Raw genomic sequence first — 23,685 nt, 5'->3', positions numbered from 1 at the left:
ATGCAGACAGAAGGGGGTCCGCGGTGGACAAGAAGGGCCCTGCTCCTCAGCATCCTCTGGGCTGCTGCACGCCTGCCTCCCCCGGGGGCCTCCCTGCCCCAGCGTCTCCCACGGGCCACAGGTAGGTGGGTGCAGGGGTCAGCTACCCCTGCTGCTGCTGCTGCTGCTGCCTATAAATGAAGGGACAAAGGGACATTCTCCCTTGACCCCCTTTGCTTATGCTTCCTCCTGTGCTTGCTCTGAATTTTAGCATTTGGAAGAATATGAAACTCTTTTGATCCCTCAAATAAACCTCAAAGATAGCACCGACATAATTCACAAACACCATGAAGCAGGACAGCCTCGGTTTTTATTGTTGGAGAGTTCATCGTGAAAAAATCTTTCATCCCAGAAACTCACTCTGCAGACAGTGGGTGACTGTTCGCGGGCCTGGGGACAACTTGGGTTCTGCAACTGGAAAATGAAATTGTTCAGATATTAGAAATCTTACTGATCAGAGATTATAGTTTCTACTTGAGGAGGAAGAGGGGTTTGGAATTCGCTTTTAAAAATGAAGCAGACGAGGAGGAGTGACTTCATGATTTCCTCTTTTTAATTCTTCCACTATCATCAGCTTATTTCATTAAAGCCTCTCTTTCGGGTCTCAAAGACTTTTTTTTTTTTTTTTCCGGATCTACAACTACATCATATTCAAAAGGGCTATGTACATTGTCACCAGGGTTCCTAAAATTCCACCCAGAAACCCCACACTTTACAGATTTCTTAAGCAATTTCCCTTTGTGAGCTTGGAATGTGTGATTTCAACATCCTTCAAACTTTCACCTCCTTTTCCTCACCAGGAAATAGCACCCAATGTGTTATTTCTCCATCATCGGAGTTTCCTGAAGGGTTTTTCACAAAACAGGAGCGCGCAGATGGAGGCATCGTAATCTACTTCCTAATTATCCTCTACATGTTCCTGGCCCTGTCTATTGTCTGTGACGAGTACTTCCTGCCCTCCTTGGAACTCATCAGTGAATGTAAGTGGCTGGGAATCTCCTGGGTGACCTTCCAGAATAGTGGTGCCACACACATATAGGGGCCTGGCTGTCCTGGAAGTAGCTCAGCAGCAATCTGTCCCTCTCAACCGGTTGCAGAATTTCACTATTTGTAATTCCGCTTCATTACTGGAATCTGAAAATAAGATCCACCAGTTTAAGCCCATTGTTTATAACCCTTCAGTTACGGGCATCACCCAGAATTCTGAGCATAGAACTTCCATTGGTGCCCTCGTCCCTAAAATCAAGGTATCAGTGATGTTTTATGCCACATAAGCAACAATGCCAGCATGGTTAGTTTAATTCTTTAGGCATGCGCACTTCAGAGAAAGTCTACGTCAAGGGTCAGGTCACCTATTGGACAGAAACAGTGAGCATTTCTTCACGGAAAAGAGCATGAATAGAAACTCTCCTTTACCCACGGCTCCTCCCCCACTGCCACTGGCAGGCAAGCCAAGTTTGTTCTCTCTTGTTCACTGGAGTATAGCTGTCCCCTAGGACCTAAAACAAGACCTGGCAACAGTGGGGACACTCAACACATATTTGTTGAATGAAAAAAAAATTATAGAGTAGTCAGCATACGTTTGTTATATTTAACTTACGTAGATGTAAATAATGCATTTTTAGACTGACATTGTTTTAAATTGATATTGATAGTTTTCATTTAATAGAGATTAAATTACTTTAACATAGTGTTTTTACCTGGACTGATGAAACACAAGAAAAACGGAAGAGCCCTAGCTGGTTTGGCTCAGTGGATAGAGCATCAGCCTGCAGACTGAAGGGTCCCAGGTTTGATTCTGGTCAAGGGTACATGCCTGGGTTGTGGGCTCGATCCCCAGTAGGGGGCGTGCAGGAAGCAGCCAATCAATGATCCTCTCTCATCATTGATGTTTCTATCTCTCTTTCCCTCTCCCTTCCTCTCTGAAATCAATAAAAATATATTTTTTAAAAAAAGAAAAGAAAAAAGTAAAAATCATCTATATTTCCATCACCCAGAGATCCCCACAGTTACCACTGGTTGTATTTCCTTTCAGCCTTTGGATCTTGCTATAGATACAATTTAAGGTCTTTTCCTGTCATGTAATATCGAAATATGTACATCTCCCATCGTATTAAATGCTCTTCAAAAACTTAATTTTTAATGGTAGCATTATACTTTAGGATTTTGTAAATGATTTGATCACCGAAAACTGTTTTTTATGCATAGTAGTCACCATGTAGAAATTTATAATTTTTAACATTATAAATTTATGAGACATTTGATTTTGTTTTTTAATTTTTTTTTTTGTTTTCAATAATGTTATGCCCCTACTTGCATAAAATCTTTGCAAACTTCTCTGATCACTTCCTGGTAAAGATGCAGAGCTGTGCCTATTTTAAGCTTTATCTTATACATTGCCAAAAGCATGGCACAGAGGTGTGCGGACCTAAACCTCTGGAATATGTGGTAGCTTCCATTCCAGAAAGCCATGAACAATCCCATTTTAAATGCCTTTGTTAGTTGCTTTAAAAATGGAACTTCATTTTATAAAGTTTGTATTTATCTTTTATCCATTTCTGAGATTAACATTTTATAAGTATATTGAAATTTATTTTTTTCTTTTGTGTTTTATTGCCCATGTTCTAATGGGGGTGTGGGAGGGGTAATTTATCGTTTTCTTATTGATTTCCAAGACTTTTTTTAATATAAGGATATTAACCCTTTTTCTAATATAAAATTTATATCATATGTTTTTTCATGGTTTGTTTTTGCTTTTGTATTTTGTGTGTTTATCACATTGAAATTTTACAAATTTTAAGTGAACTTATAAATAGTTTATGATTCTCCTTTTGGTTTTATGCTTAGACTTTTTTTATCCATTGGTCAGAAAAATTGTCATATTTTATTTTACTTATATATCTTATATATTTTTTTACATTTATTTATTTCATCCCCTAAGAATTTGTTTTGCTATAGGACACAATGCTATTTTTTTCTAAAGTTGATCAGTTTCATATACTAAATTCTTATATACATGTGGACCTGTTTCTATACTCTCAACTCTGTTGCAATAACCCACTTGTTCATCCTTGTGGGAAGAAACATACTTTTAACTAGAAAACCTAAATAGATAATGTTAATTATATAAGTCTAAGAGACTTTCAATTCAAGGTAATATATCCCACCTAGAATCTTTCTCTTTCTGGAAAGTAAAATAATCACTTTTAAAATGTTTTGCTTTTACATTTTCTTTATATAAAAGTATCGAACAATGACTTGACTGAAAGAATAAATGCATAAAAAATGGTCTTCACAGTGGTAAATAAATAACTCTTCTAGCCCTACAGAGAGAGACTACTGCATTAAAGCTTAGATTTCCACTTTAGAACAATCTTCAGTGAGTGACTTCACAGAGTATCTGTAACAATCACTTCCACCATGCCACTTGTGGAATTACTCTGAAACATCATCAACAACATGCACTTCTCAGCGCACTACTCCTGGCTCTGAAATAGAATACAGTAGGTATGACAGATGTGTGACTAACGGATGAGGCCACGCCACTGCCCAATCTTCCTCAGCAGCTAAGAACTGACCCTGGTCTTGGGTACTGAAAATACTAACAACAAAATGAGATAGAAATAGTGCTAGCTCAATTCTTTTTAAAATGTCTATAAATTAACTTTGTCATTTCTCTTTTCAAGACCTAGCATGGTCTCATCCACATTTAAACATCAGCAATAAAAAGCAATCTCCTTGAAAGTGGTTTACATTCAGAGAAGTATGCAAATGTGTTACATTCCTCCATAGTTCTTTGATTAGCATTGAGTGACAATAGTTCCACCCATCCCATCAGCGAATTAACACTATCCTCAAAATAGTTTACTGATGCATTCCACAAAGTACTGGAGTGTTATTTAGTCATTCATTTATTTCATTAGTTATCATAAAACAGTGATAAAAGCATGGTTCTAAATTAAATATATATGGTTTCATTTAGTCTCCATAAAGACCCTACAAAGTAGGGACTATTAGATTGGTTTACTGAAGAGAAAACTGAGGCTGAGAAGATATGCAATTTCATAAGACTACACAGTCAGTATATGGCAAAGCCCTGGTCTCTCTAGCGCCCAAACCCAAGAATGTTCTTGATTGCTATATATGATATGATTTTACACATCCTTGTTTCAGATTAGCTGCTGTAACGTGGTTGTTTCAGAAGAACTGTTCGATATGAACCATCTTAAAAATATTTCCCTTCCAAGGGCACTGAAAATGTTGACACACACACACACACACCACCCCAAAAAAAACAAATAAAAAACTCTCATCAAATACTCACTGTAATAATGTACAAAGTATACTACAAAATAGTGAGAATCCACTTTGAAAAATCAGCTCAGACTTTTGGCAACCAATTGGGGATTGTAAACTAATGTTATAAACATGTACCCACAATAACTGAACTCTGAGGCCTACACAAATTGTCTAGGTTGTACGTGAGATCATAGTATAGCACTGTGGAGTCAATCATGTACGATACAATGACTTTCTGTGGGGGACATGTTCTGAGTCCCAACCTAGAATACAGTGGTAGGATTGGCAGGACCATGGCCCACCCAGATCCATCATCCCATTACCCCCTCCTCAACTTACAAGCAATGGTTCATTTGGCCAGCAGAAGGGCCTCCAGAAGGTGAAGACTAAAAGAGCTCAGGAATGGAACCTCTGTGCAGGGGACGGAGGAGGAGGAGGGCAGAGCCTCTTGCTGACACCCTGGCCCGGCCCCAGCTCAGGCAAGCAAGTGCTCTTTGTCAGTAGCTGTATGCGGTGGTCTGGCAATGTCCCCTAGAGCTGTCACCACCTAGGCTTCGAGCAAGGATCGTACCCTTCTTCTTGTTCTACTTGGAATCATGAAAGTCCTAGAATCTCTCCTCTCTAACTCAACACTGGAAAAGCAGCACATGCCCCAGTAGACAACCTGAGATATTGTGCTGTCATCTTAACTGTGTAGAACCAATATGAGAAAATGCTATTGCCTAACCCCTCTCTTTCCCCCCGCCCCCATTTAGATTCTATAGGAAAAGAGGCTAATGATGATTCTTTGACCACAGAGGGCTGAAGTAAAATTAACCCATATTATTAAATGGGGAAACAGGTGGAAAATTCATGATAAGGGGTTAAAAGATGTCGTCAGAGGGGAAATATTATCTGAGACAAGTTAGAGCTAAGGATAATGAGGTAAGAAATAAACCATGGAGACCTCCCTCATTCCCATCTGTTGTGCTGCTCTAGACAGTACTTGTGTAGATACTCTTGGGAGTGTGTGTGTGTAAGAGAGACAGAGACAGACAAAGACAGAAACAGAGAGGATTCCAAATGACAACAAGGAAGCAAGGGGAGCCTCGGTGGGCTCTGGTCGTGCATTAATACTGATGTAGGAAAGTGTGGACTCCCCTGCTCGGTTTGGTTTGTGAAGTCAGTCACATCACCTTGTACTCATATCTGGCACGGTTTGCTTGGGGCTCTGTCTTCTTTGTTCTACGCCTCTACCAGATACTTGCTGAAGGGTCGATAGCAACGCTGAGGATCCTTAAAGGGGATGGAGGGAGAGAAGGCCATTCTATGCTACAGTGCCACATAGTTGAGATGGTTGAAAGTGTCCACTCTGGAGCCTGACACAGCCTAGGTTCAAATCGCAGCCCCACCATTAACTAGATCTGACTGTGCAGCAGGGTAACTAGAGCTCTGAGTTCATAGAGCTGTGTGCCAAGTACTGAAGAAATACAACTGCTTACAAAAGGACCTAGCACATAGCAAACACTCACAAACTGTTCATTAGTACATAAGAACAGACTACCAAGATTAGAATCCTTTGTTTAGGAAAGATGAAGGTGAAGATGGTGAATGACCAAAGTCAATATCAATATGTTTGGGGAACATACCAAGTCTAGGTGCATCTGCTAGAGCTTGGAAACCAAGTTTAAGGCAAATAAAAGCAAGTACTACTCCACAAGGTAAGAAGTAAGTTTATTAAATCTTTTTTTTTATTGCACCTAATAACCCATTTGGTAACTTTAAACAATACCTTAAACATCTCTAGAATATTATTTAGAGTTCCTTTTATTTCTTTTACATTAAAATCTATACCATTTTATTCTATCTTTAGCAAACTTTTATTGTTTAAAGAATTTTTTGCCCAGCTGAGGTGGCTCAGTGGTTGAGCATTGACCCATGAATAAAATAAAATCAATAAAAGTATACTTTTAAAAATAAACTGAGAGATAATAGTCCTATTTTGGGCTATAAGTTAATATAGTTTATATTTTTAATTTAATTTATATTTAAACTACATATATTTTAAAATATATTTTTTAATTTTTTGTTTATTTTATTTTAGAGAGCAGAAGGGAGAGGGAGAGAAGGATAGAAACATCAATGATGAGAGAGAATCATTGATCAGCTGCCTTCTGCACACTCCCTACTGGGGATTGAGCCCACAACCCGGACATGTGCACTGACCTGGAATCGAACCATAACCTCCTGGTTCATAGGTTGATGCTTAACCATCTGAGCCACACCAGCTGGGCTCTCAGTTTATTTTTAGAAACACAAAGGTTCAGTATAAAACAAAAACAAAAAATCATTTTTACATCTATATATATAAAAGCCAAGTGACTGGAACAGCAGAATGACCAGAAGGATTGGGGGTGGGGCCAGCTGGCCAACCTCTAGCAGCTCCTCCCCTGGCTGGCCCCCACCCATGCACAAATTCATGCACCTGGCTTCTAGTATTTTTATATGTAATGGGGCTCTCCTAGAATTATTTAACCACTATTCAGAGCAGCTTTTCTGTTTTTAACCTTTCCCTAAGCTAACTACACAAAAAACTGAGAACCCCTTAAGACTGGTCACTTGATATAGCTCAAAGTTCACAATGAGCCAGCTATGAAACTTTTCATTTTAAATATCACACTAATACACTATTCAATTAACAATTCTAATCCCTCCACCATGCTGATCCTTTGAGGTATAGCATGTCTTAAGTGAAAACAATCTTAGTAAGATATAGAGAAACATAATTAAAGTATTTGCTTTTTTATTGAAATTATTTTTATTCACTCTGCTTTGAACTAACATTTGCCCAGGTTCTACTTTGTGTTTCAGAAATAGACAATAATAAAGAAATGCAAGTTTTAATTCCAGGTAGATTTGGTTCTAAATTGATAAAACTGGAAAGGAGTCCAGTAATTCTGTGAGTATGGCATTTGGACAGCCTACAGTTTCAGTGTTTGATTTTCTTAATCCTTGTGAAATTTACAGAAGCAAAGCCTTCCCGAAGAACAAAGAACCTAAGAATAGTGCTTCCTCCCTGCCACAGGGCCACTCATCCTCCTAAGAGCATTTTCATCCTCTTTGTTTTTCTTTTCTCTCTGATCTAAATTGTGGTCCCCTTGGATTGCTGCTAAATCTACACCAGGTGCCTGGATCTAAATAAAGTGCCAAGTCGTTTGGATATTACCAAGATGCTATTGCAGGACTAGGCAATGATGATGATGATGATGATGATGATGATGATGATGATGATAATTAGTATTAATCTCTTCACTTTACCTGCATGGATGACTGAAAGAGCAGCTTTTTAAAGTAAAAATGATCTAGGTGTTCATTCCATCTCTACAATTACTATGTGACACTGGGCAAATTATGGGGCCAAAACTCAGGTAACTGTGAAGTTTGGTGATAAAATGTCTTGCACGGGCTTTGTATGCTAGGCTTAGGACAATGACATTCATTGTAATATTGTAGCTGTTAGGTTGGGAGTGAAGAGAGTGCCTTTTCAATGGAATCGGGCATTTAAAATCATTGTACAGGGTTTCAGAATTTACTCCATCATAGTGCAGACAAAATACAAGGTGGTAACTATAAAATGCTCATAATGTTTTTATTTATTGTTAAGAACCTCACAGAATATACATGCAGTTGGGCATTGAAAGGCAGGCATTGAGTCCAATGAATGCTAACTTTACTCAAAATGTTTCTAGAAAAATATTTAAAATTGATGTCAACATGAGTTTTGCAAACCATAAAAAGCTTTGGTTTGCTGTCATACTTCATTTTTTATTTTCTTTATCTTTTTATGTTTTGTTTTGTTGTGTTTTTTCCAGAGAGAGGGGAAGGGAGAGAGGGATAAAAACATTAATGATAAAAGAGAATCATTGATCGGCTGCCCCCTGCACGCCCCCTATTGGGGATCGAGCCCACAACCTGGGCATGTGCCCTGAGTGGGAATCAAACTGTGACCTACAAGTTCATGGGTTGATTCTCAACCACTGAGCAACACTGGCTGTGCTGTCACACTTCATTTTGGACCCTAAGTAGAATTACTTAGCATGACTACCCATTGGAGTCACTAGAATTGAGTCTGACTTTTGATTGCTTCTGAAACTCAAATCCATTCACAAAGCATGAAAATTTGCTATCATGAGGACTTTTTAAAATCGTGCCAGAGGATACCAAAGTGCATACTGCCTATAGTTATAACTCTATTAAAATGTGAAAGAGACTAGAAATACATTAAAATGATAGCAGTGGTTAAACACAATGGTAAGCGTGTAAGTAACTCTGCCTCTTCTATTTGCCTCTATCTTCTAAATTTTAAATGATATAGAGGGGTTTTATTATGGGATTATTTAACATGAAATACAAAATTCATACTCTACATTTTGAGTAGAAATTGAAAAAATTAGAAGATACCTTAACATGTTAAGCGCCCAGCCTGTTTTGTCTTCCAGATGTAAAGTATAGTGTCAGTCACCAGTGACTGACAGGGCGCTTAATGTGTTAAAGATGTGTAGTCCAACTCCCCATTTTACAGATGGCAAAATACAAGCCTTGTCTGAATGACTTATCTAAAATCTCATATTAAGTTACTTATCAGCAGGGCCAGAATCCAGGTCTCCATTTTAGTTTAAAACTTTTCCTCCTATATTTCCAGAAGTGGATTTTCAAAAACTGTTATAAACTTCCCAACATGGCATCCTAGAAGTAAACACACTTAAGAAAAAGTTTGCTGAGTTTTAGTAATCAGTTCATTATCATCGACTTGCACTTTATATAAACAATGTGGTATCTAAATTTATAAGGCAAACTCACCTTAAACTTTTCTACTATATCCTGAAGGAAACTGTGATTATTCCTTTAGAGTAATAGAGAGGAAAGAAATGCTCTCCAAAGGTCAGCGAAGACAAATCCAGGCCATTCTAAAGTTCAGATGTATAAACCATTTTTACAAAATATGCTTAGAACCTTAAGATATAACTTGTTAAAATATCTCTAAATTTTACACGCCCATCGATACAAGTTCTTTCCTTTCCTGACTCAATTAGAGCTCAGTGAAGAGCGACACACTTGGTCGTTACTGCCTTTTGGGAGCAGAAGTGTTCAAAGGGCCACCTATTTCCCTACCTTGCAACAACCCAACAGATCACACTGTGGATTGAATTTCTCCAATGAAACACACTTCAGATAAATGAAGAGGGGTCATTAGCTCTTCAGTTGCACTGAGTTTGGACAGTAACTTCAAGATGAAGCATTTTGTTCTTTTTCAATTTCCTCCACATATTATCTAGCCCTGATTTGATTAGAGAATTCATGATAATACCCAATATTATTACACTTCTACATTCTGACTCCCAGTAACTATTTTTCCCCCAAGGAATGAATAAATTGGGGGCAGTTGTGTGCCAGTGCCACGAGGCAGAGAAGAAAATAACGTTATAATTGGCCTGCCTAACTGCCATTGTTATATTGGGTTTCTGTCATGAAATTGAAATAGCACTGGACTTAGAACCAATATACTTGGGGTTTATGTAGTAACTTCTCACATTTAAGATCCTCACTATCCACCTAACTGAATTATTTAGCCTCCTGGACCTGTTTCTTATCTGTAAAATGGAAATAGCATCACTCATATTTGAGGATAGTTGGGATTAATAAATTATGTATATGAGGGTGAATTACATACCATCAATATAAGATATTATTTATTTCACACCTAAAATGAAAAAAGTTAATCACAGAGCAATAGGTTTTATCTTGTTCTATTTTGTTTCATGGCCAATTTATCTTACTACATATCACAGAACTGTAATAAAAGTATGCATATATACACACATAAAAATATATAATTATATAATTGTTATATATCATATAAAGTGATATTCTATATAATAAAACCCTAATATGCAAATCAACCAAAGGGCAGAGCGACTGGTTGCTATGATATGCACTGACTACTAGGGGGCAGATGCTCAACACAGGAGCTGCCCCCTGGTGGTCAGTGCACTCCCACAGGGGGGAGCGCTGCTCAGCCAGAAGCTGGGCTCATGGCTGGCGAGCATTTCCTCGGCAGCGCTAAAGACCACTTGGGGGATCCGAGGGATCCTGGACTGCGAGAGGGCACAGGCTGGGCTGAGGGACCCGCCCCCCCCACACATGCACAAATTTGTGCACCGGGACCATATATATATATATATATATATATATATACACACACACACACACACACACACACACACACTAGGGGCCCGGTGCACAAATTTGTGCACCTTGAAAGGAACTGTGGGCCATGAGGCTGCGGTGGGCACAGGGATGGGTCTCGGCCCATCCTCCGCGCCCCTGCCTGGCCCCCCCTGCTGCAGCCCCCTGGTCCCCTGTGTGCCAGCAGCCCCACTCCCACTGCTGCTGCTCCCATGTGCTGATGGCACCGGCCCTGCTCGCACCCGTTGACGGCATAGAGTGACTGGGGCCAGTGCCAGCAGTGGTGCCAGTGGGGCCGGTGCAGTCAGCAGGTGCTAGCGGTGCCTGCTGCCTCAATCGCCCCTCAGGAGCAGGGGGAGGTGGAGAAGCTCTCAGGGACGATCAGGGCTGGCAGCTGCCACTCACACCCACTGATAGCACCGAGTGATCAGGACTGGCACCAGTCACCAGCAGCAGGTGCGAGCGCTGGGCGGGACTGTAGTGTGCGGGAGCAAAGAATTTTTAGTAACCACCAGAGGCTCACCCGACAGTGACTGGCACCCTGCCTTGGTCTGACGCCCCCACTCACCTGCTCCACCATCCACCATGGCCAACGCCCGCCATGTTCCATACACTACCCCTGGTGGTCAGCGCATGTCATAGCGACCGGTTGTTTGGTTGTTCCACCATTTGGTCTATTTGCATATTAGCCTTTTATTACATAGGAGATATATGTGTGTGTGTGTGTGTGTGCGCACACGTGCACACACACACACATACATATATCTCACTCTAGGCAGTAAAAGAAATGCTATGAAATAGGACTTTCATAAATCATTACTTCTCTCCCTTATTAGTCACTGCAGGTAGGTGTTCATCAAGTGACATGACCAGAGGCAAATAGTGAGGAATAGGCTAGAGGACCTGAATTGGATCATCCCAACTATCCCCAGAGCACTTTTCACAAGGCTTAACAGACTAGAGCTGGTTGGGCCTCTGAGACCAAATAACCCCACAGGGATAAAAAAAAAAAAAAAAAAAAAAAAGATGACTGATTTTGGTACCATCAGCAGGAAGCATGTGGATGGCTTTGTAATTACTTCCAAATCTTTCAGAATAAAAGCCCAAGTCCTTACCAGGATCCACAAGGCCTTACATGATCTGGCTGCCTGTTACCTCTGACCTTATCAACTCCCTCCTTCCCTTCACACACTTAATTCCATACATGCTGGCCTTCTGTTTCTTGAACACATGGGCTGGCTTCCACCTCAGATCCTTTGCACTCCCTCCTTCTGCCTGGAATACTCTTACCCCAAGTGCATGTGTGCCTAGCTCCCTCCCGCTAAAGTGTGTGTTAAGTTACCGTCCCAGTGAAGTCCTTTCTGGTAACCTGATCCAAAATTACTATCTTTCTGACATTATGACATTTCATATTCCCCCTCCATGCTTTTGTTCTTCACTATTTCTAACATCACACAGAGCCTGCTTTCTTGTCTGTTTCCTCTCACTAGAACTAAAGCCCCACAAGAGAAGAAGCGTTTGTGATTGTTACTGTTTTATTCTCAGCACATAAAAAGCATCTGGCATAGTAGGTTGTCAGTAAATGCAACAAATAAATGACCAATAGCTAGGTGTTCCCATTATCCATTCCTGCTTAACAAATTGCTCCCAAACAGGGCTCAGCTAAGTGGTTTTGCTCAAGATCATAAGAGAAGGCAGGTCATCTGAAAGCCCCCTCCCTTACATGGTGGGTGCCTGGGACGGTTCAAAACAGATGGTCCCTCGAGCATCTCTATTTCAATTTGGGCTCTTCATGAGGTCTCTCCAGGATGGGGATTTCAAGACAGCCAGATTTTTTATATGGCGACTTGTGGCTCTAAAGCAAATGTTCTTAGAGAGCATGAGGAAGTTTGCCACCTTTTATGTCCTAGCCTGGCAAATATAATGGCTTTGCCACTCTGTCAGTCCAAGCATGAGTCACAAAGGCGTATCCAGGCCCAGGAGGAGACATAAACATAAACTCCACCTTTTTTTATTGATAAGGAATGAAAAGGTTCTGGGAAATCATGTGAGCAGAAATACTGTAGCCATTTTTTGTAAAATACAATCTGCCACACCAAGGAAAAAAATCAGGAAAGTCAAGAGTAGATGTCCCAGCAGAGAAATAGAACATGAGGAGGACCTGAGAATAAGCAACAGGAAATGGTCCCCACAGGCAAAAAAAAAAAAACAAGAAAATATTGATCACAGGTGAATCAAGCAAGCACTGAATTTGAGGGTCCCGGGAAGACTGAAGTGTCAAGAATCAATAAATAAAATAAACAATAAACATCAGCAAAGGATGGCTATCAAGAGCCTTGGGAACCTGAAATTTAGTCTGTGTGTCCCAGGTAAATAAGGCCCAGCATGCTACCTCTGTCAGCTAAGTTTCATTCTACCAGCAAAGCCTGGTTGGGTTTTTCTGGTGCAACCTTGTCTCAACCTTCCCTAAGCAAGGTGGTTTCCTCCACATGGCTCTCTGTCCTTGCCATAGCAGGTCCCTTAGCTCTAAAACTGAAGGGGCAAAACATTTAAGACTCTTATCCCATCAATCACTGAATGGATTTGCATGCTTAACATGGGGGATACCCACAATTTGAATAGTAGTATTTTCCTAAATTTCCTAATCTAAAACAGTTCTCATGGTTTCATAATTTAAATTAGCATTGTTATACAATAGTCAATCTTTTTTTTGTTTATTTCCTCTTTTGTATTTAGACAAGGTTGAAATTACCGATTTGTGAGCATGCTCCTTTATTCAGCTTCATTTACAGATCTTAAATACTACCAATATTCACTTTTTCTCCTCTTTCAAGTTGAATTAGGATTCCTGAATTACCCATTTTCTCAGCTCCTATCGGAGCATCGAGTTTTTAAAAAGCTGTGCTGTTGCTACACATCTACAGCCAGGAAGGACCCTTTCCTGGGTCCCGTAAGATCCATATTGCACTCAGAGGACTGAGTTGCGGCATGCTTTGGTGCACTCCTGGCCTTCTCTCCCTTTCTACAGAAGCTTTAGGTCATGGAGTGACAATGAAAGCAAGACAGTGGGTCCCTCTATTTCTTAACCTGCTTATTTTACCTTTCCAGTTGAGGTCAGTATGAGTGCTTTTCTGTAAGCTGTAGTTTTGAATATCTACTGTATTTAGTTATAAAGACATACTCTTTCATTTGTCAACTTACTGGGCATAACATTATCTCATTTGTCTTCAGCCCTTGGATTGTCTCAGGATGTTGCAGGTGCAACTTTTATGGCAGCCGGTAGTTCAGCTCCCGAATTAGTGACTGCTTTCCTAGGTAAATATTGCACCTTCAATTTTTTTTGCTAATCTCATGTGATTTTATCTATTTCAAATCAACATTAACTTACCTGCTTACTCTCTTGCTCATAGGTGTATTTATCACAAAGGGAGATATTGGCATTAGCACCATTCTTGGATCTGCAACTTATAATCTCCTGGGCATCTGTGCAGCATGTGGCTTGCTATCTAATGTGGTATGTACAAAAACTCTTCAACAAAATATACTGTCTTGACAAATTAAAGAACTGCTTATAGTCTAGAACAAACAAGGCACTAGTAATCTGTTCAATCAAGTTTATTAATCAGTAGAAAAACCAACATGTATTCAATTTTAGATTAACCCACAAATAGCTCTAGGTCAAATTTATGAAAATCAGGGTAAGAAACAATTTTCCTTAAAGTTCCTTTTTCTCTAGGCAATATGCAAAAGATATTTAGCTACAAATATACAAACAATTTTATTACATTAAGCATGTACTTGAAGTTGCAGTGTAATGGAAACAAAATTATCATTTTATAGGTTTCAACGCTATCGTGCTGGCCCCTATTCAGAGACTGCGCGGCATATGCGATTAGTGTAGCAGCAGTTCTTGGCATAATATTTGACAACCAAGTGTACTGGTAAGCTTGAAATAATTATCACTGTTATGTAAAACACAATTACAGAGAAAATTTCATGAAATTCTAATGGTTTAGTAACTTTTCAAATGCCTGCCACTTTCACACCCTTTCCAGTGGTCTCTGGGCTAAAGTTCCTCATCACGATTGCTGGCTGCATTTTTCTCCCTTCTTTGCAATTTTTTAGTGGTCAGTCTCCTTTTCTGTCTTATTAGTCACTGGATGTTATCATCCTTCCTTCTCCCCACTGACTGACCAGGAAGTCTCCCAACTGTTGTCCATTCAAGTCCTAACAGTTGGCTTTTTCATCTACTGGGTTATTGCTCACCTTGCCTAGAAGTGGTCATGGTCACAAGATTGGATGGGGGATGGAAAAAGTAAACGCCCTTTTGAATTCCTTCATCTTTCTTCCTGTTCATTTAGGAAGAGGAACTATAGCCTTCTTCCTCGCAGAATAACACATATTTAGGTTTTAATGTTAAAAATTACTTGTTTTCATTATCTCCCTATGCTTTGCTGTTCCGAGAAAATAAAAAAGGGAGTGACTTAGTAGACAGATAACTTTTTCAACTGATATGCACCAAGTACCTATTAGGTATTTACCACGACACTGACAACCGTAAGGGATAAAGAAACGTCACAGGTGGCTCCCCGCTGCAGTACAACTAACTTAGGAGAGCTGCATAATCCTGCTATCAAAAAACTTAAAATCTGGCAGGGAGCAAAATCTCTAAATGAATCGTTCTGAACTCGTCTTTCCCCCAAAGAAAAACTATGGGTTACAGTCGGGATATTTCTCAGCTATCTGTAAGGGGACAATGACTGTGGGAGTATCCCTCCACTATGGCAATCAAGAGCTCTGTGCTTCTAGCTGTAGCACATTTACTAGCTATAAAAGGTAAAGGCAAGATTCAAATGTGATGGTATTAGCTAATCACAATTCTTTAAATAGGAAACCAGTGGAGGAAAAAAGTTCTCAGTGCTTATGGTATAATTTTATGTTTGAGAATATCTTGTTTTCTTTAGTTAATATTATTTTTTTAAAAAACTGTATAGGAAACTGAAAACCCCAAAGCAAGCCTAACATATTCCAAATTTTTACACAAAATTGCTACACTATAAAATTTGAAGACAGTTAAAATGAACTAACACATGCTATACTCTCTTATAATTATGTATTTTGGAGAATGGATTCTGCCAATGAACTGAGATGAAGACTACCCATTACTATGCATTAGTTTCACTTTAATTTTGAAAATCTTGATCATTATTTTCAAGGTATTTTTATGCCAACCATCTTAAAGGAATCTATAAATGAAGATGAGTTTCCAATTCTTGTTTTTTTAAATATAGAAGAGTCAAGCTCCTATCAATAAATTTATAATAATGCTATAACACATCTACACCAAAATATACCTAGAAACATTTGATTATTCAATTGCTGCATTAAAAATTATGCTGCTTAAGCTATTAACTCTCAAATAATTTTTTTATTTAAAAAAACACATTTCTCTAATTTATAGGTATGAAGGAACTCTACTACTTTTGATATATGGATTATATGTTCTGGTGCTGTGTTTTGACATTAGAATTAACCAATATATTATAAAGAAATGCAGTCCCTGCTGTACCCGTCTTGCCAAAGCTATGGAGGAGAGAAGTGAACAACAACCACTAATGGGATGGGAAGATGAGGGTCGACCATTCATCCGTCGGCCATCAAGAAATGATAGTGGAATATTTTATGAAGATTCCGGTTACTCCCAGCTTTCTATAAGTTTACATGGTCTTAATCAGGTTTCTGAAGGTAAAAACCACATCCTGTCCACTACTAAGTCTATTCACTGGTGAAATGTAATTTCATTTAATTCAGCAAATATACATTCTTATTATATAAAAGACACTGGAGACTCAGAGATAAAGAGGCAGTCCATATCCTTATGAAGCTTCCAATACCGCAGGGGGGAAAATGACTAAAATATGAGGATTTATATATTTAGAGAAAGAAATAAAGTATAACTGTGTTTCCTAAAAGGGATAGATTGTGAGCAGGAAGATTATTAGAACTGAAACATGGGATAAAAGACACGGCTATCTATAAGAGGCTATTAAACAGCTGATGTGTTTAATAGGTGCCTAGACAGAGAGAAGGCAGTGAGAATGAATAGACATAAGCCAATGCAGAGAAAGCATCACGAAGACCAGGCAATCAAAGGACTATACACAGCCAGAAAAGGGAGCAGAGATAATTCTTAAACTTTCATCAGAAATGACTAAGAAAACGGAACACTGCTTACAAAAACTAGAAATTTAGGAGAAAGGGTTGGTGAGAAGAAACGAGTTGAGTTTTAAACATGTAATTTGAAGCAATAGCAAACCATTTAGGTAAATACAATTGGTAGAAAGTCAAATTCATCTATGACCAGAAATATCAATTTAGGGGTTACTTTTATATAAAATGCTTGTATAAAACAGATTCTAAATTTAATTTAGTACATTAGGAAGGGAACTTATCCTAATTTACTACCTACAAAAACTAAAAACATGACTCTTCCCCTTCATACAAAAATTAGTTTCTAGTCTTTCAGGTATAAGAGTTATTCATCTCTAAGTTAAATTTTATAACAAGAAACTGAAAAGAATCAGTCCAAATTTTACTATTTACACTAAAATTATACCTAATTTTACTTAATGGCCATTGGCTGAGGCTTGGCAAATTTTACTAGTTATTTTACTAGCATTAGTTGTAATTTAATTGATCAAATATATGGGTACATTATTCTCTAAATGCCATACAAATTTTAAACTATTTTAAAGTGAATTCCCATTTTATCCAATATGCTATTGTCTTCCATTAACTTCATAAGACAAATTGAATAAAGAAACATACTCAAGTTTATAAATTACATGTAAATTTTATACTAGTTCATATTTTCTTAAGGTTGTTTCTAAGACTGGTGATGAATTGTAAATTAATGAAAAAAGACCCTCAAAATAACTTACAATAAGAATTAGAATGGAATATTCAACTTAATAAAAATTATTTTATAATCCCTAAGTATACATTATATGATACATAGGGCAGGCTGTGGCGTCATCAATACTGGGCAGTGGAGACAACTATCCCATAAGCAAAAAAAAATTACTAAAGATCATCCACATTGTAGAAAACAAAAAGATGTCCAACTGACACTCCACAAACATCATCTCTAACATATTTAGTGAATGACCCAAGACATTTTGATGAAGGCCCGAACTCAAGAAATGCTGAGAATCACATTTTACAGTTTGCCCTAAAGTCTCAATTAGTTTCTTTTTCCAGCAATATCAGTAATGAGGTATTCAAATGTTTTAAATAGCCTCTTAAAACTGATACAGCTAATTTATTTCAATATAGCTTTCTAAATGGACATTTCTAACGTAATTGGCTATTTAAAAAATTCAGAATCATTTTTTTCTCAACAGATCCACCAAGTGTTTTCAACATGCCTGAAGCAGATTTCAAAAGAATTTTGTGGGTATTATCCCTTCCTATTATTACATTACTTTTTCTAACCACACCAGATTGTAGAAGAAAATTTTGGAAAAATTATTTTGTGATAACCTTTTTCATGTCGGCACTTTGGATATCTGCATTTACATATATCCTTGTTTGGATGGTCACGATAACTGGTATGTATCTTGAATACAAGAGCACAATTTAAAAAGAAAACCATCAGTTTCACATAAGAACTCCATACATGCACTAAGGTAGTCTAGCTAAGGAGCAAATTTCTTTTCTAGCAAAGAGTAAATATGCTATTTACAAAAAAATTCAATATTAATATATCAATCATCCAGATTTTGTGAGTTCATATTTCATATCAACCATATTCTCAAAATTATACAGCCCAGGGGTATGAGTCAAGGGAATCATCTCATAAATGAAATAAATTCACAGGATGTCTGTTAGACTAATAATTAAATCACATTGCATGGGCTCCATAACTCTTTATATTAAGTTCAATCACATAACAGAAAATATAGCAAGATGTCAATGTTTGGGGAAAATGATGATGTTCACAGTTTAACTGGAATACATTTTATTTTGCTTTTTATTTATTTTTGCCATTGATTTTTAGAGAAAGTGAAAGGGTGGGAAGGAGGGGGGGGAGAGAGAGAGAAACATGAATGTGGGAGACACACATTGATTGGGTGCCTCCCACTTGTGCCCCAACCTGGCCAGGGATACAACCTGCAACCCAGGTACATGCCCTTAGTGCATGGCCAACACTCTATAATCACTGACCCACACCAAGCAGGGTTTTTATTTTGCTTTTTGACATGGCAATATAATTATATTATGAAATAAATAAAAAGGATCTAAAATAAAGTTTCACCTTAGGTTTCTACTACTTTCACAATTAAGATTTAACTATTACTGGTTGGCCATAATCAGCTCCAATCCCATAGAATTCCTAATCCAGAAGGAAAAACTAAATATAAATGTAAAACAAAAAATTCAGGAATTTTCCCCCAAAGGTTAACCTGAATGAACTAGTATCAGAAGTGAGCAAACTATCTCCTGAGTGTCCAAATCACTGGTCTTCTGTTTTTTGCTAATTGGGTCACTCATTTACATATTATCTATGGATGTTTTCACTACTACATTAGCAGAGCCGAATAATTGCCTACAAAGCCTAACATAATTACTATCTGGCCCTTTACCAAAAAAAAAAAAAAAAAAACCACACTTGCTGATCTCTGACTTTTTCCAATTTAATATGTAACTTAGAATTGTATGCTAGCAAAAAACAAAATATTTTTTTCTTTTTTTAAAGAGGAAGATAAAATAGTTCAATTAGCTTGCATATTAAATCTCTCCAAGCTTTCTCAGCCAGAACACATTTGACATTGGGAAAACAGGAAAAGAGCAAAATCAAGTAACAGATCATAGAACACCCCCAAGATGTTATTTATATGTTATTTATGTACATAAGAACTCTGGCCAACCATAACAAAAATTAACAATCAAGTCCAATATCAATATATATAAGCATGCAATAAACAGCTACGTAAAGGTTTTTTTAAAACAGCTACTTGAAAGGAAGAATGATTCTAAAGCAAGTGTTCAATTATAACAATAAAAGAGCAGTTACATGTTTTTTTAACTTCCCATTGGACCTGTTTCCTAGAATAAATACATTACTGAAAAATGTTGAACTGACATCAAATTTAACGGAAGTATTAATAAATTAGGACTATAATGTTAGAAAAACTCAAGAAGAACCCTATTTTGTTTTCTTCAGATTTATGATATTTCTCAAAGAAAACACTAAATTGAGGTATATCACTAAAGTAGGAGTTAAAAATGTACACCATATTAACACATTTATATTTTTAAAATAGCTATAAACAATTTGCTTAACACTGAACACTTTAAGAAAAAAGTTTTTAATAAGAAAAAAGGGACCAATCTTATTAGTATACATTAAGCAACAGCTTTGATGATATAATAGTGATGACATCTAAAACTTCTGTAAGCATGGCAAGGAGGGGAACTGCTCCTTGGTAGAATTTTGTCTATTAAATATCTGTCTTTAAAAATCTGTCCTACTTGCCCTGGAGCACTACCTCTTACAGCAAAAGGTTGCAGATTCAATTCCTGGTCAGGGCACATACATAGGTTTTGGTTGCGCTTATGGAAAGCAACCAATCGCTGTTTCTCTCTCAAATCTATGTTTTTCTCTCTCTCTTCCTGTCTCTAAAATCAATAAAAACATATCCTCAGGTGGGTATTTAAAAGAAAAAATCTGTACTACCCATGTTACCCCATTTACCAATCTTACTCAAACATTTTGCTAACTAAAACCTAAGTATATACATACTGGCTCTGTAATCTAAATATGCCTATTTTCTTTTTGTTCAGGAAGGAAATAACTGAAATATGCAGAGGATGGTTAGTGAACCTGTAAGATTTGTAACTTATAATATCTATATTTATTACAGGGGAAACATTAGAAATTCCAGATACAATAATGGGCCTTACTTTATTAGCAGCAGGAACAAGCATACCAGACACGATTGCAAGTGTGCTGGTTGCAAGAAAAGGTAAGAATTAGGTCCCTCAAGCTGCAATGCTCATTCTTCAAGCCTGGTTGAACTACACTAAGCAAAGTTGCCTTTAAATATATTTATTTCTTCAGTAACATACTTGAAGGAAAAAAGGAGTAACTCAAGAGGAAGGATTTACTATTTAATAACTAACATTAATTTCACTAATTCTAATTCCCCGAATAAAATTCATCTGAAATGTGTATTAAATTGTAATTAAACATGTTAAATTAGAATGAAAAGCAACAAGTAATCTACCTTATTGAAAAATGCTTTAATAAAGATAATTAGATAAATAAATGTTAATACTTTAAATACTAACCTCCCCAAATTAAAAAATACAAATTCAGTAAGACTTTTGCTCTAATACAATTTTCCAAAACCAACAAACAAAAAGGTATCCAGTGTCTTTTCTTATGAAGCTTATTATTAAAATACAGTATTGGTATGCACATTTTAACACCATGCTTTTTTTGCAGGCAAAGGAGATATGGCTATGTCTAACATCGTGGGATCCAATGTGTTTGATATGCTGTGCCTAGGTGTTCCATGGTTGATTAAAACTGTATTTATAAATACATCAGCTCCTGTAGAAGTGAACAGCAGAGGACTAACTTACGTAACTATCTCTCTCAACATTTCAATTATTTTTCTTTTTTTAGCAGTTCACTTCAATGGCTGGAAACTAGACAGAAAGTTGGGAATAGTCTGTCTATTATTGTACTTGGGACTTGCTACATTATCAGTTCTATATGAACTAGGAATTATTGGAAATAATAAAATAAGGGGCTGTGGAGGTTAATATTAATAGGTGGAAAATGTGAATGATAGGGATGGGCAGAGAAAACTCCATTTCTTCATTTAAGTAAAATAAAAAATATCCTAAACTTTAGACTCTAAAACTTATAATAATTCTTTACCAAAGAAAAGTAATTTAAATCAACCAAAATCATATCCTAATTTGTCTGAGTACTTTCTTATCAAGAACAATGACATAAAGATAACAGAAGTTTTGAAAAAAAAAATCTATTTTTTAACTTACAATAAATAAGCTGATAAAAGCTGGAGAAACTTGAACAAACCCCACTATGTAGTACTGAAAATAACATGAAAATGGCTTATTTCATTAAAAAACAGTATAACCATTCATTTAAACTGAATGACCAGATTTGCTGTCTTTAAAAACCCAAACTTGAGATAACAAAAATCACAGTATATTTAACACTATACTGTTAAAAGCTGGTGGGAGTTTTAAAAGTTCATTTTTACAACGTTTGTAAGCATACAGTATTACTTAAAAATGACTTTTACTAGGAGATTCAGCAAAACAGATGTAAAAATGTTCCAACCGTGGTTTGAAATTATGCATTACGATCCAAGCGAACATCAATTTCTCTACCACTGATTTTTATGCCATTCATTATTCTGCAGGCTTTCTCAGCGGATTCTGCGGAGTCAAATCTGACTGTTCCACAGCCTTTTGACTTTCCATTCTCCATTTTTATTTCTGCAAACATTACATGACCTGTATAAGAAAAATTATAGAATTACTCGTCAGTTAAAATAGGTTCCATATTTAACTACACAGGTTTGAAATTTTTCATTGCCAATGCAGTGGTATGTAACTTGACTAGAAACATTAATGATTTAAAAATAACATATACAAGCATTATTCACATCACTTTATATTCTGAATATAATGGAACTCACATAAAGTAATAAATATATACAGGTTAGAATATGCAAAATTGGACTAAAATAAATTTGCTTAGGATTTAATAATTTATTAAAACAAAAAAATAATTTTTATGTTAAATCCTTAGTTTTGGAAGTAAAATTTATAGCAATAAGACAAGCTAGCACAAAATGCCACCAAGTCACTATGCCCAATGACAAACCACAAATTTATTTTTTTTAAATATATTTTTATTGATTTCAGAAAGGAAGGGAGAGGGAGAAATAGAAACATCAATGAGAAGAGAGAATCACTGAACAGCTGCCTCCTGCAGGCCCCACACTGGGGATTGAGCACACAATCTGGGCATGTGTCCTGACCAGGAATCAAACAGTGACCTCCTAGTTCATAGGTCGATGCTCAATCACTGAGCCATGCCGGCTGGGTGACAAACAATAAATTTTAAGAAAACTATTTAGACAAAATTATTGCTTTCTGCCCAATCTCCTTTCCCTTACCCTTTATTCTCCATTTCAACTTTTTGATCCCTGAAAATAATAGCAATTGCCCAGAAACTTAATTTTTACCAGGTCACGAAAGTCACCGCTAACTCTGCTTTTCAACCACAGTGGCAAAGTCATTTACTCAATATCACATTCCGAACTCCAAGTGTAAGAATGGCACCAAATATATATAGAAATAGGCATAGAAGAGACACTGCAGATTTAAATCAATAAAGGTAAAAACAGTTATGGTAAGAGCACAAAGAACCTCAGAGGAGTTTCCAGAAAGAGGAAGAAAACTAGACAATTATTCCATACAGTTAGTGTCATTGCTGAATCTAGAGTCTCTATTTGAAGTAAATTATCATTTATCAAAATACAAAGTGGCCATAAAGATCTATTATCCAAACCAGAACACTGGAGAGCGTATATAACACATGTAAAGTGAGACTATCCCCAAGCAACCTGGGATGTATGATCACTCGATCCACAAAGATTTAAGTGTGATGTGTGTGACTACTTACCATAATATTTCCCTCCCCTTGAATACTTTAGTTGCCAGATCACTATGGGCTAATTTTAGACTGGCAACAAAATCAGAGCCAGACATATTAGTTCAGATTTAGTTCTGTAAAGGGGGAAGAAGGAGGGAGGTAAAAGCAAAGGGCTTAGCAAAAAATTCCAGAAGCTCTTTTCAGGCAATGGGAACAACTTTTAATCTCAATGCACCAGTAAGGTTTGTGGTTTTTTTTGTTTTGTTTTTTTTAAATATTGATCTGATTGATTCTTATCTGGAACATCCTGGAGTACTTTCCTACTGTTTTTTCATCCATCCCCGCCCCCAACACACAATAACTTTATTTTTTAAAACTGACAGCCTATTACTCCTTCACTCAAAACTAATTAAATGGCC

At 37.2% G+C, this 23,685-nt stretch overlaps 2 protein-coding genes across 3 annotated transcripts in view; one reads left to right on the top strand and one right to left on the bottom strand.

Annotated features, from left to right (window-relative positions):
- Positions 1-21,495, top strand: SLC24A5 (solute carrier family 24 member 5). Its single transcript, XM_008143112.3, has 9 exons — positions 1-121; positions 840-1,019; positions 13,795-13,878; positions 13,974-14,077; positions 14,404-14,504; positions 16,025-16,308; positions 17,967-18,173; positions 20,490-20,591; positions 21,074-21,495. The coding sequence occupies exons 1-9, from the start codon at positions 1-3 to the stop codon at positions 21,394-21,396; spliced, it is 1,506 nt and encodes a 501-aa protein (XP_008141334.1). The 3' UTR covers positions 21,397-21,495.
- Positions 21,496-21,664: 169 nt separating this feature from the next.
- Positions 21,665-23,685, bottom strand: part of MYEF2 (myelin expression factor 2) — a 36,458-nt gene continuing 34,437 nt past the window's right edge. For both annotated transcript variants that reach the window (XM_054715537.1, XM_054715538.1), the window contains one exon: positions 21,665-22,119. In XM_054715537.1, the coding sequence (XP_054571512.1) occupies positions 21,956-22,119 (164 nt within the window). In that variant the 3' untranslated portion in view covers positions 21,665-21,955. The remainder of the gene's footprint in view (positions 22,120-23,685) is intronic.

Source organism: Eptesicus fuscus, chromosome 5 (genome assembly GCF_027574615.1).
Source record: "Eptesicus fuscus isolate TK198812 chromosome 5, DD_ASM_mEF_20220401, whole genome shotgun sequence".
NCBI classification, from domain to species: domain Eukaryota; kingdom Metazoa; phylum Chordata; class Mammalia; order Chiroptera; family Vespertilionidae; genus Eptesicus; species Eptesicus fuscus.
This window is presented reverse-complemented; position numbering and strand designations above follow the sequence as displayed.

What these genes read in the sequence shown, in the direction of transcription:
- SLC24A5 (XM_008143112.3), top strand. Translation starts at nt 1, where the DNA reads ATGCAGACAGAAGGGGGTCCGCGGTGGACAAGAAGGGCCCTGCTCCTC. An exon ending in TCTTAATCAGGTTTCTGAAG is followed by an intron (nt 16,309 to 17,966) that starts GTAAAAACCACA and finishes TTTTCTCAACAG; the next exon opens with ATCCACCAAGTGTTTTCAAC. An exon ending in TTGGATGGTCACGATAACTG is followed by an intron (nt 18,174 to 20,489) that starts GTATGTATCTTG and finishes TATTTATTACAG; the next exon opens with GGGAAACATTAGAAATTCCA.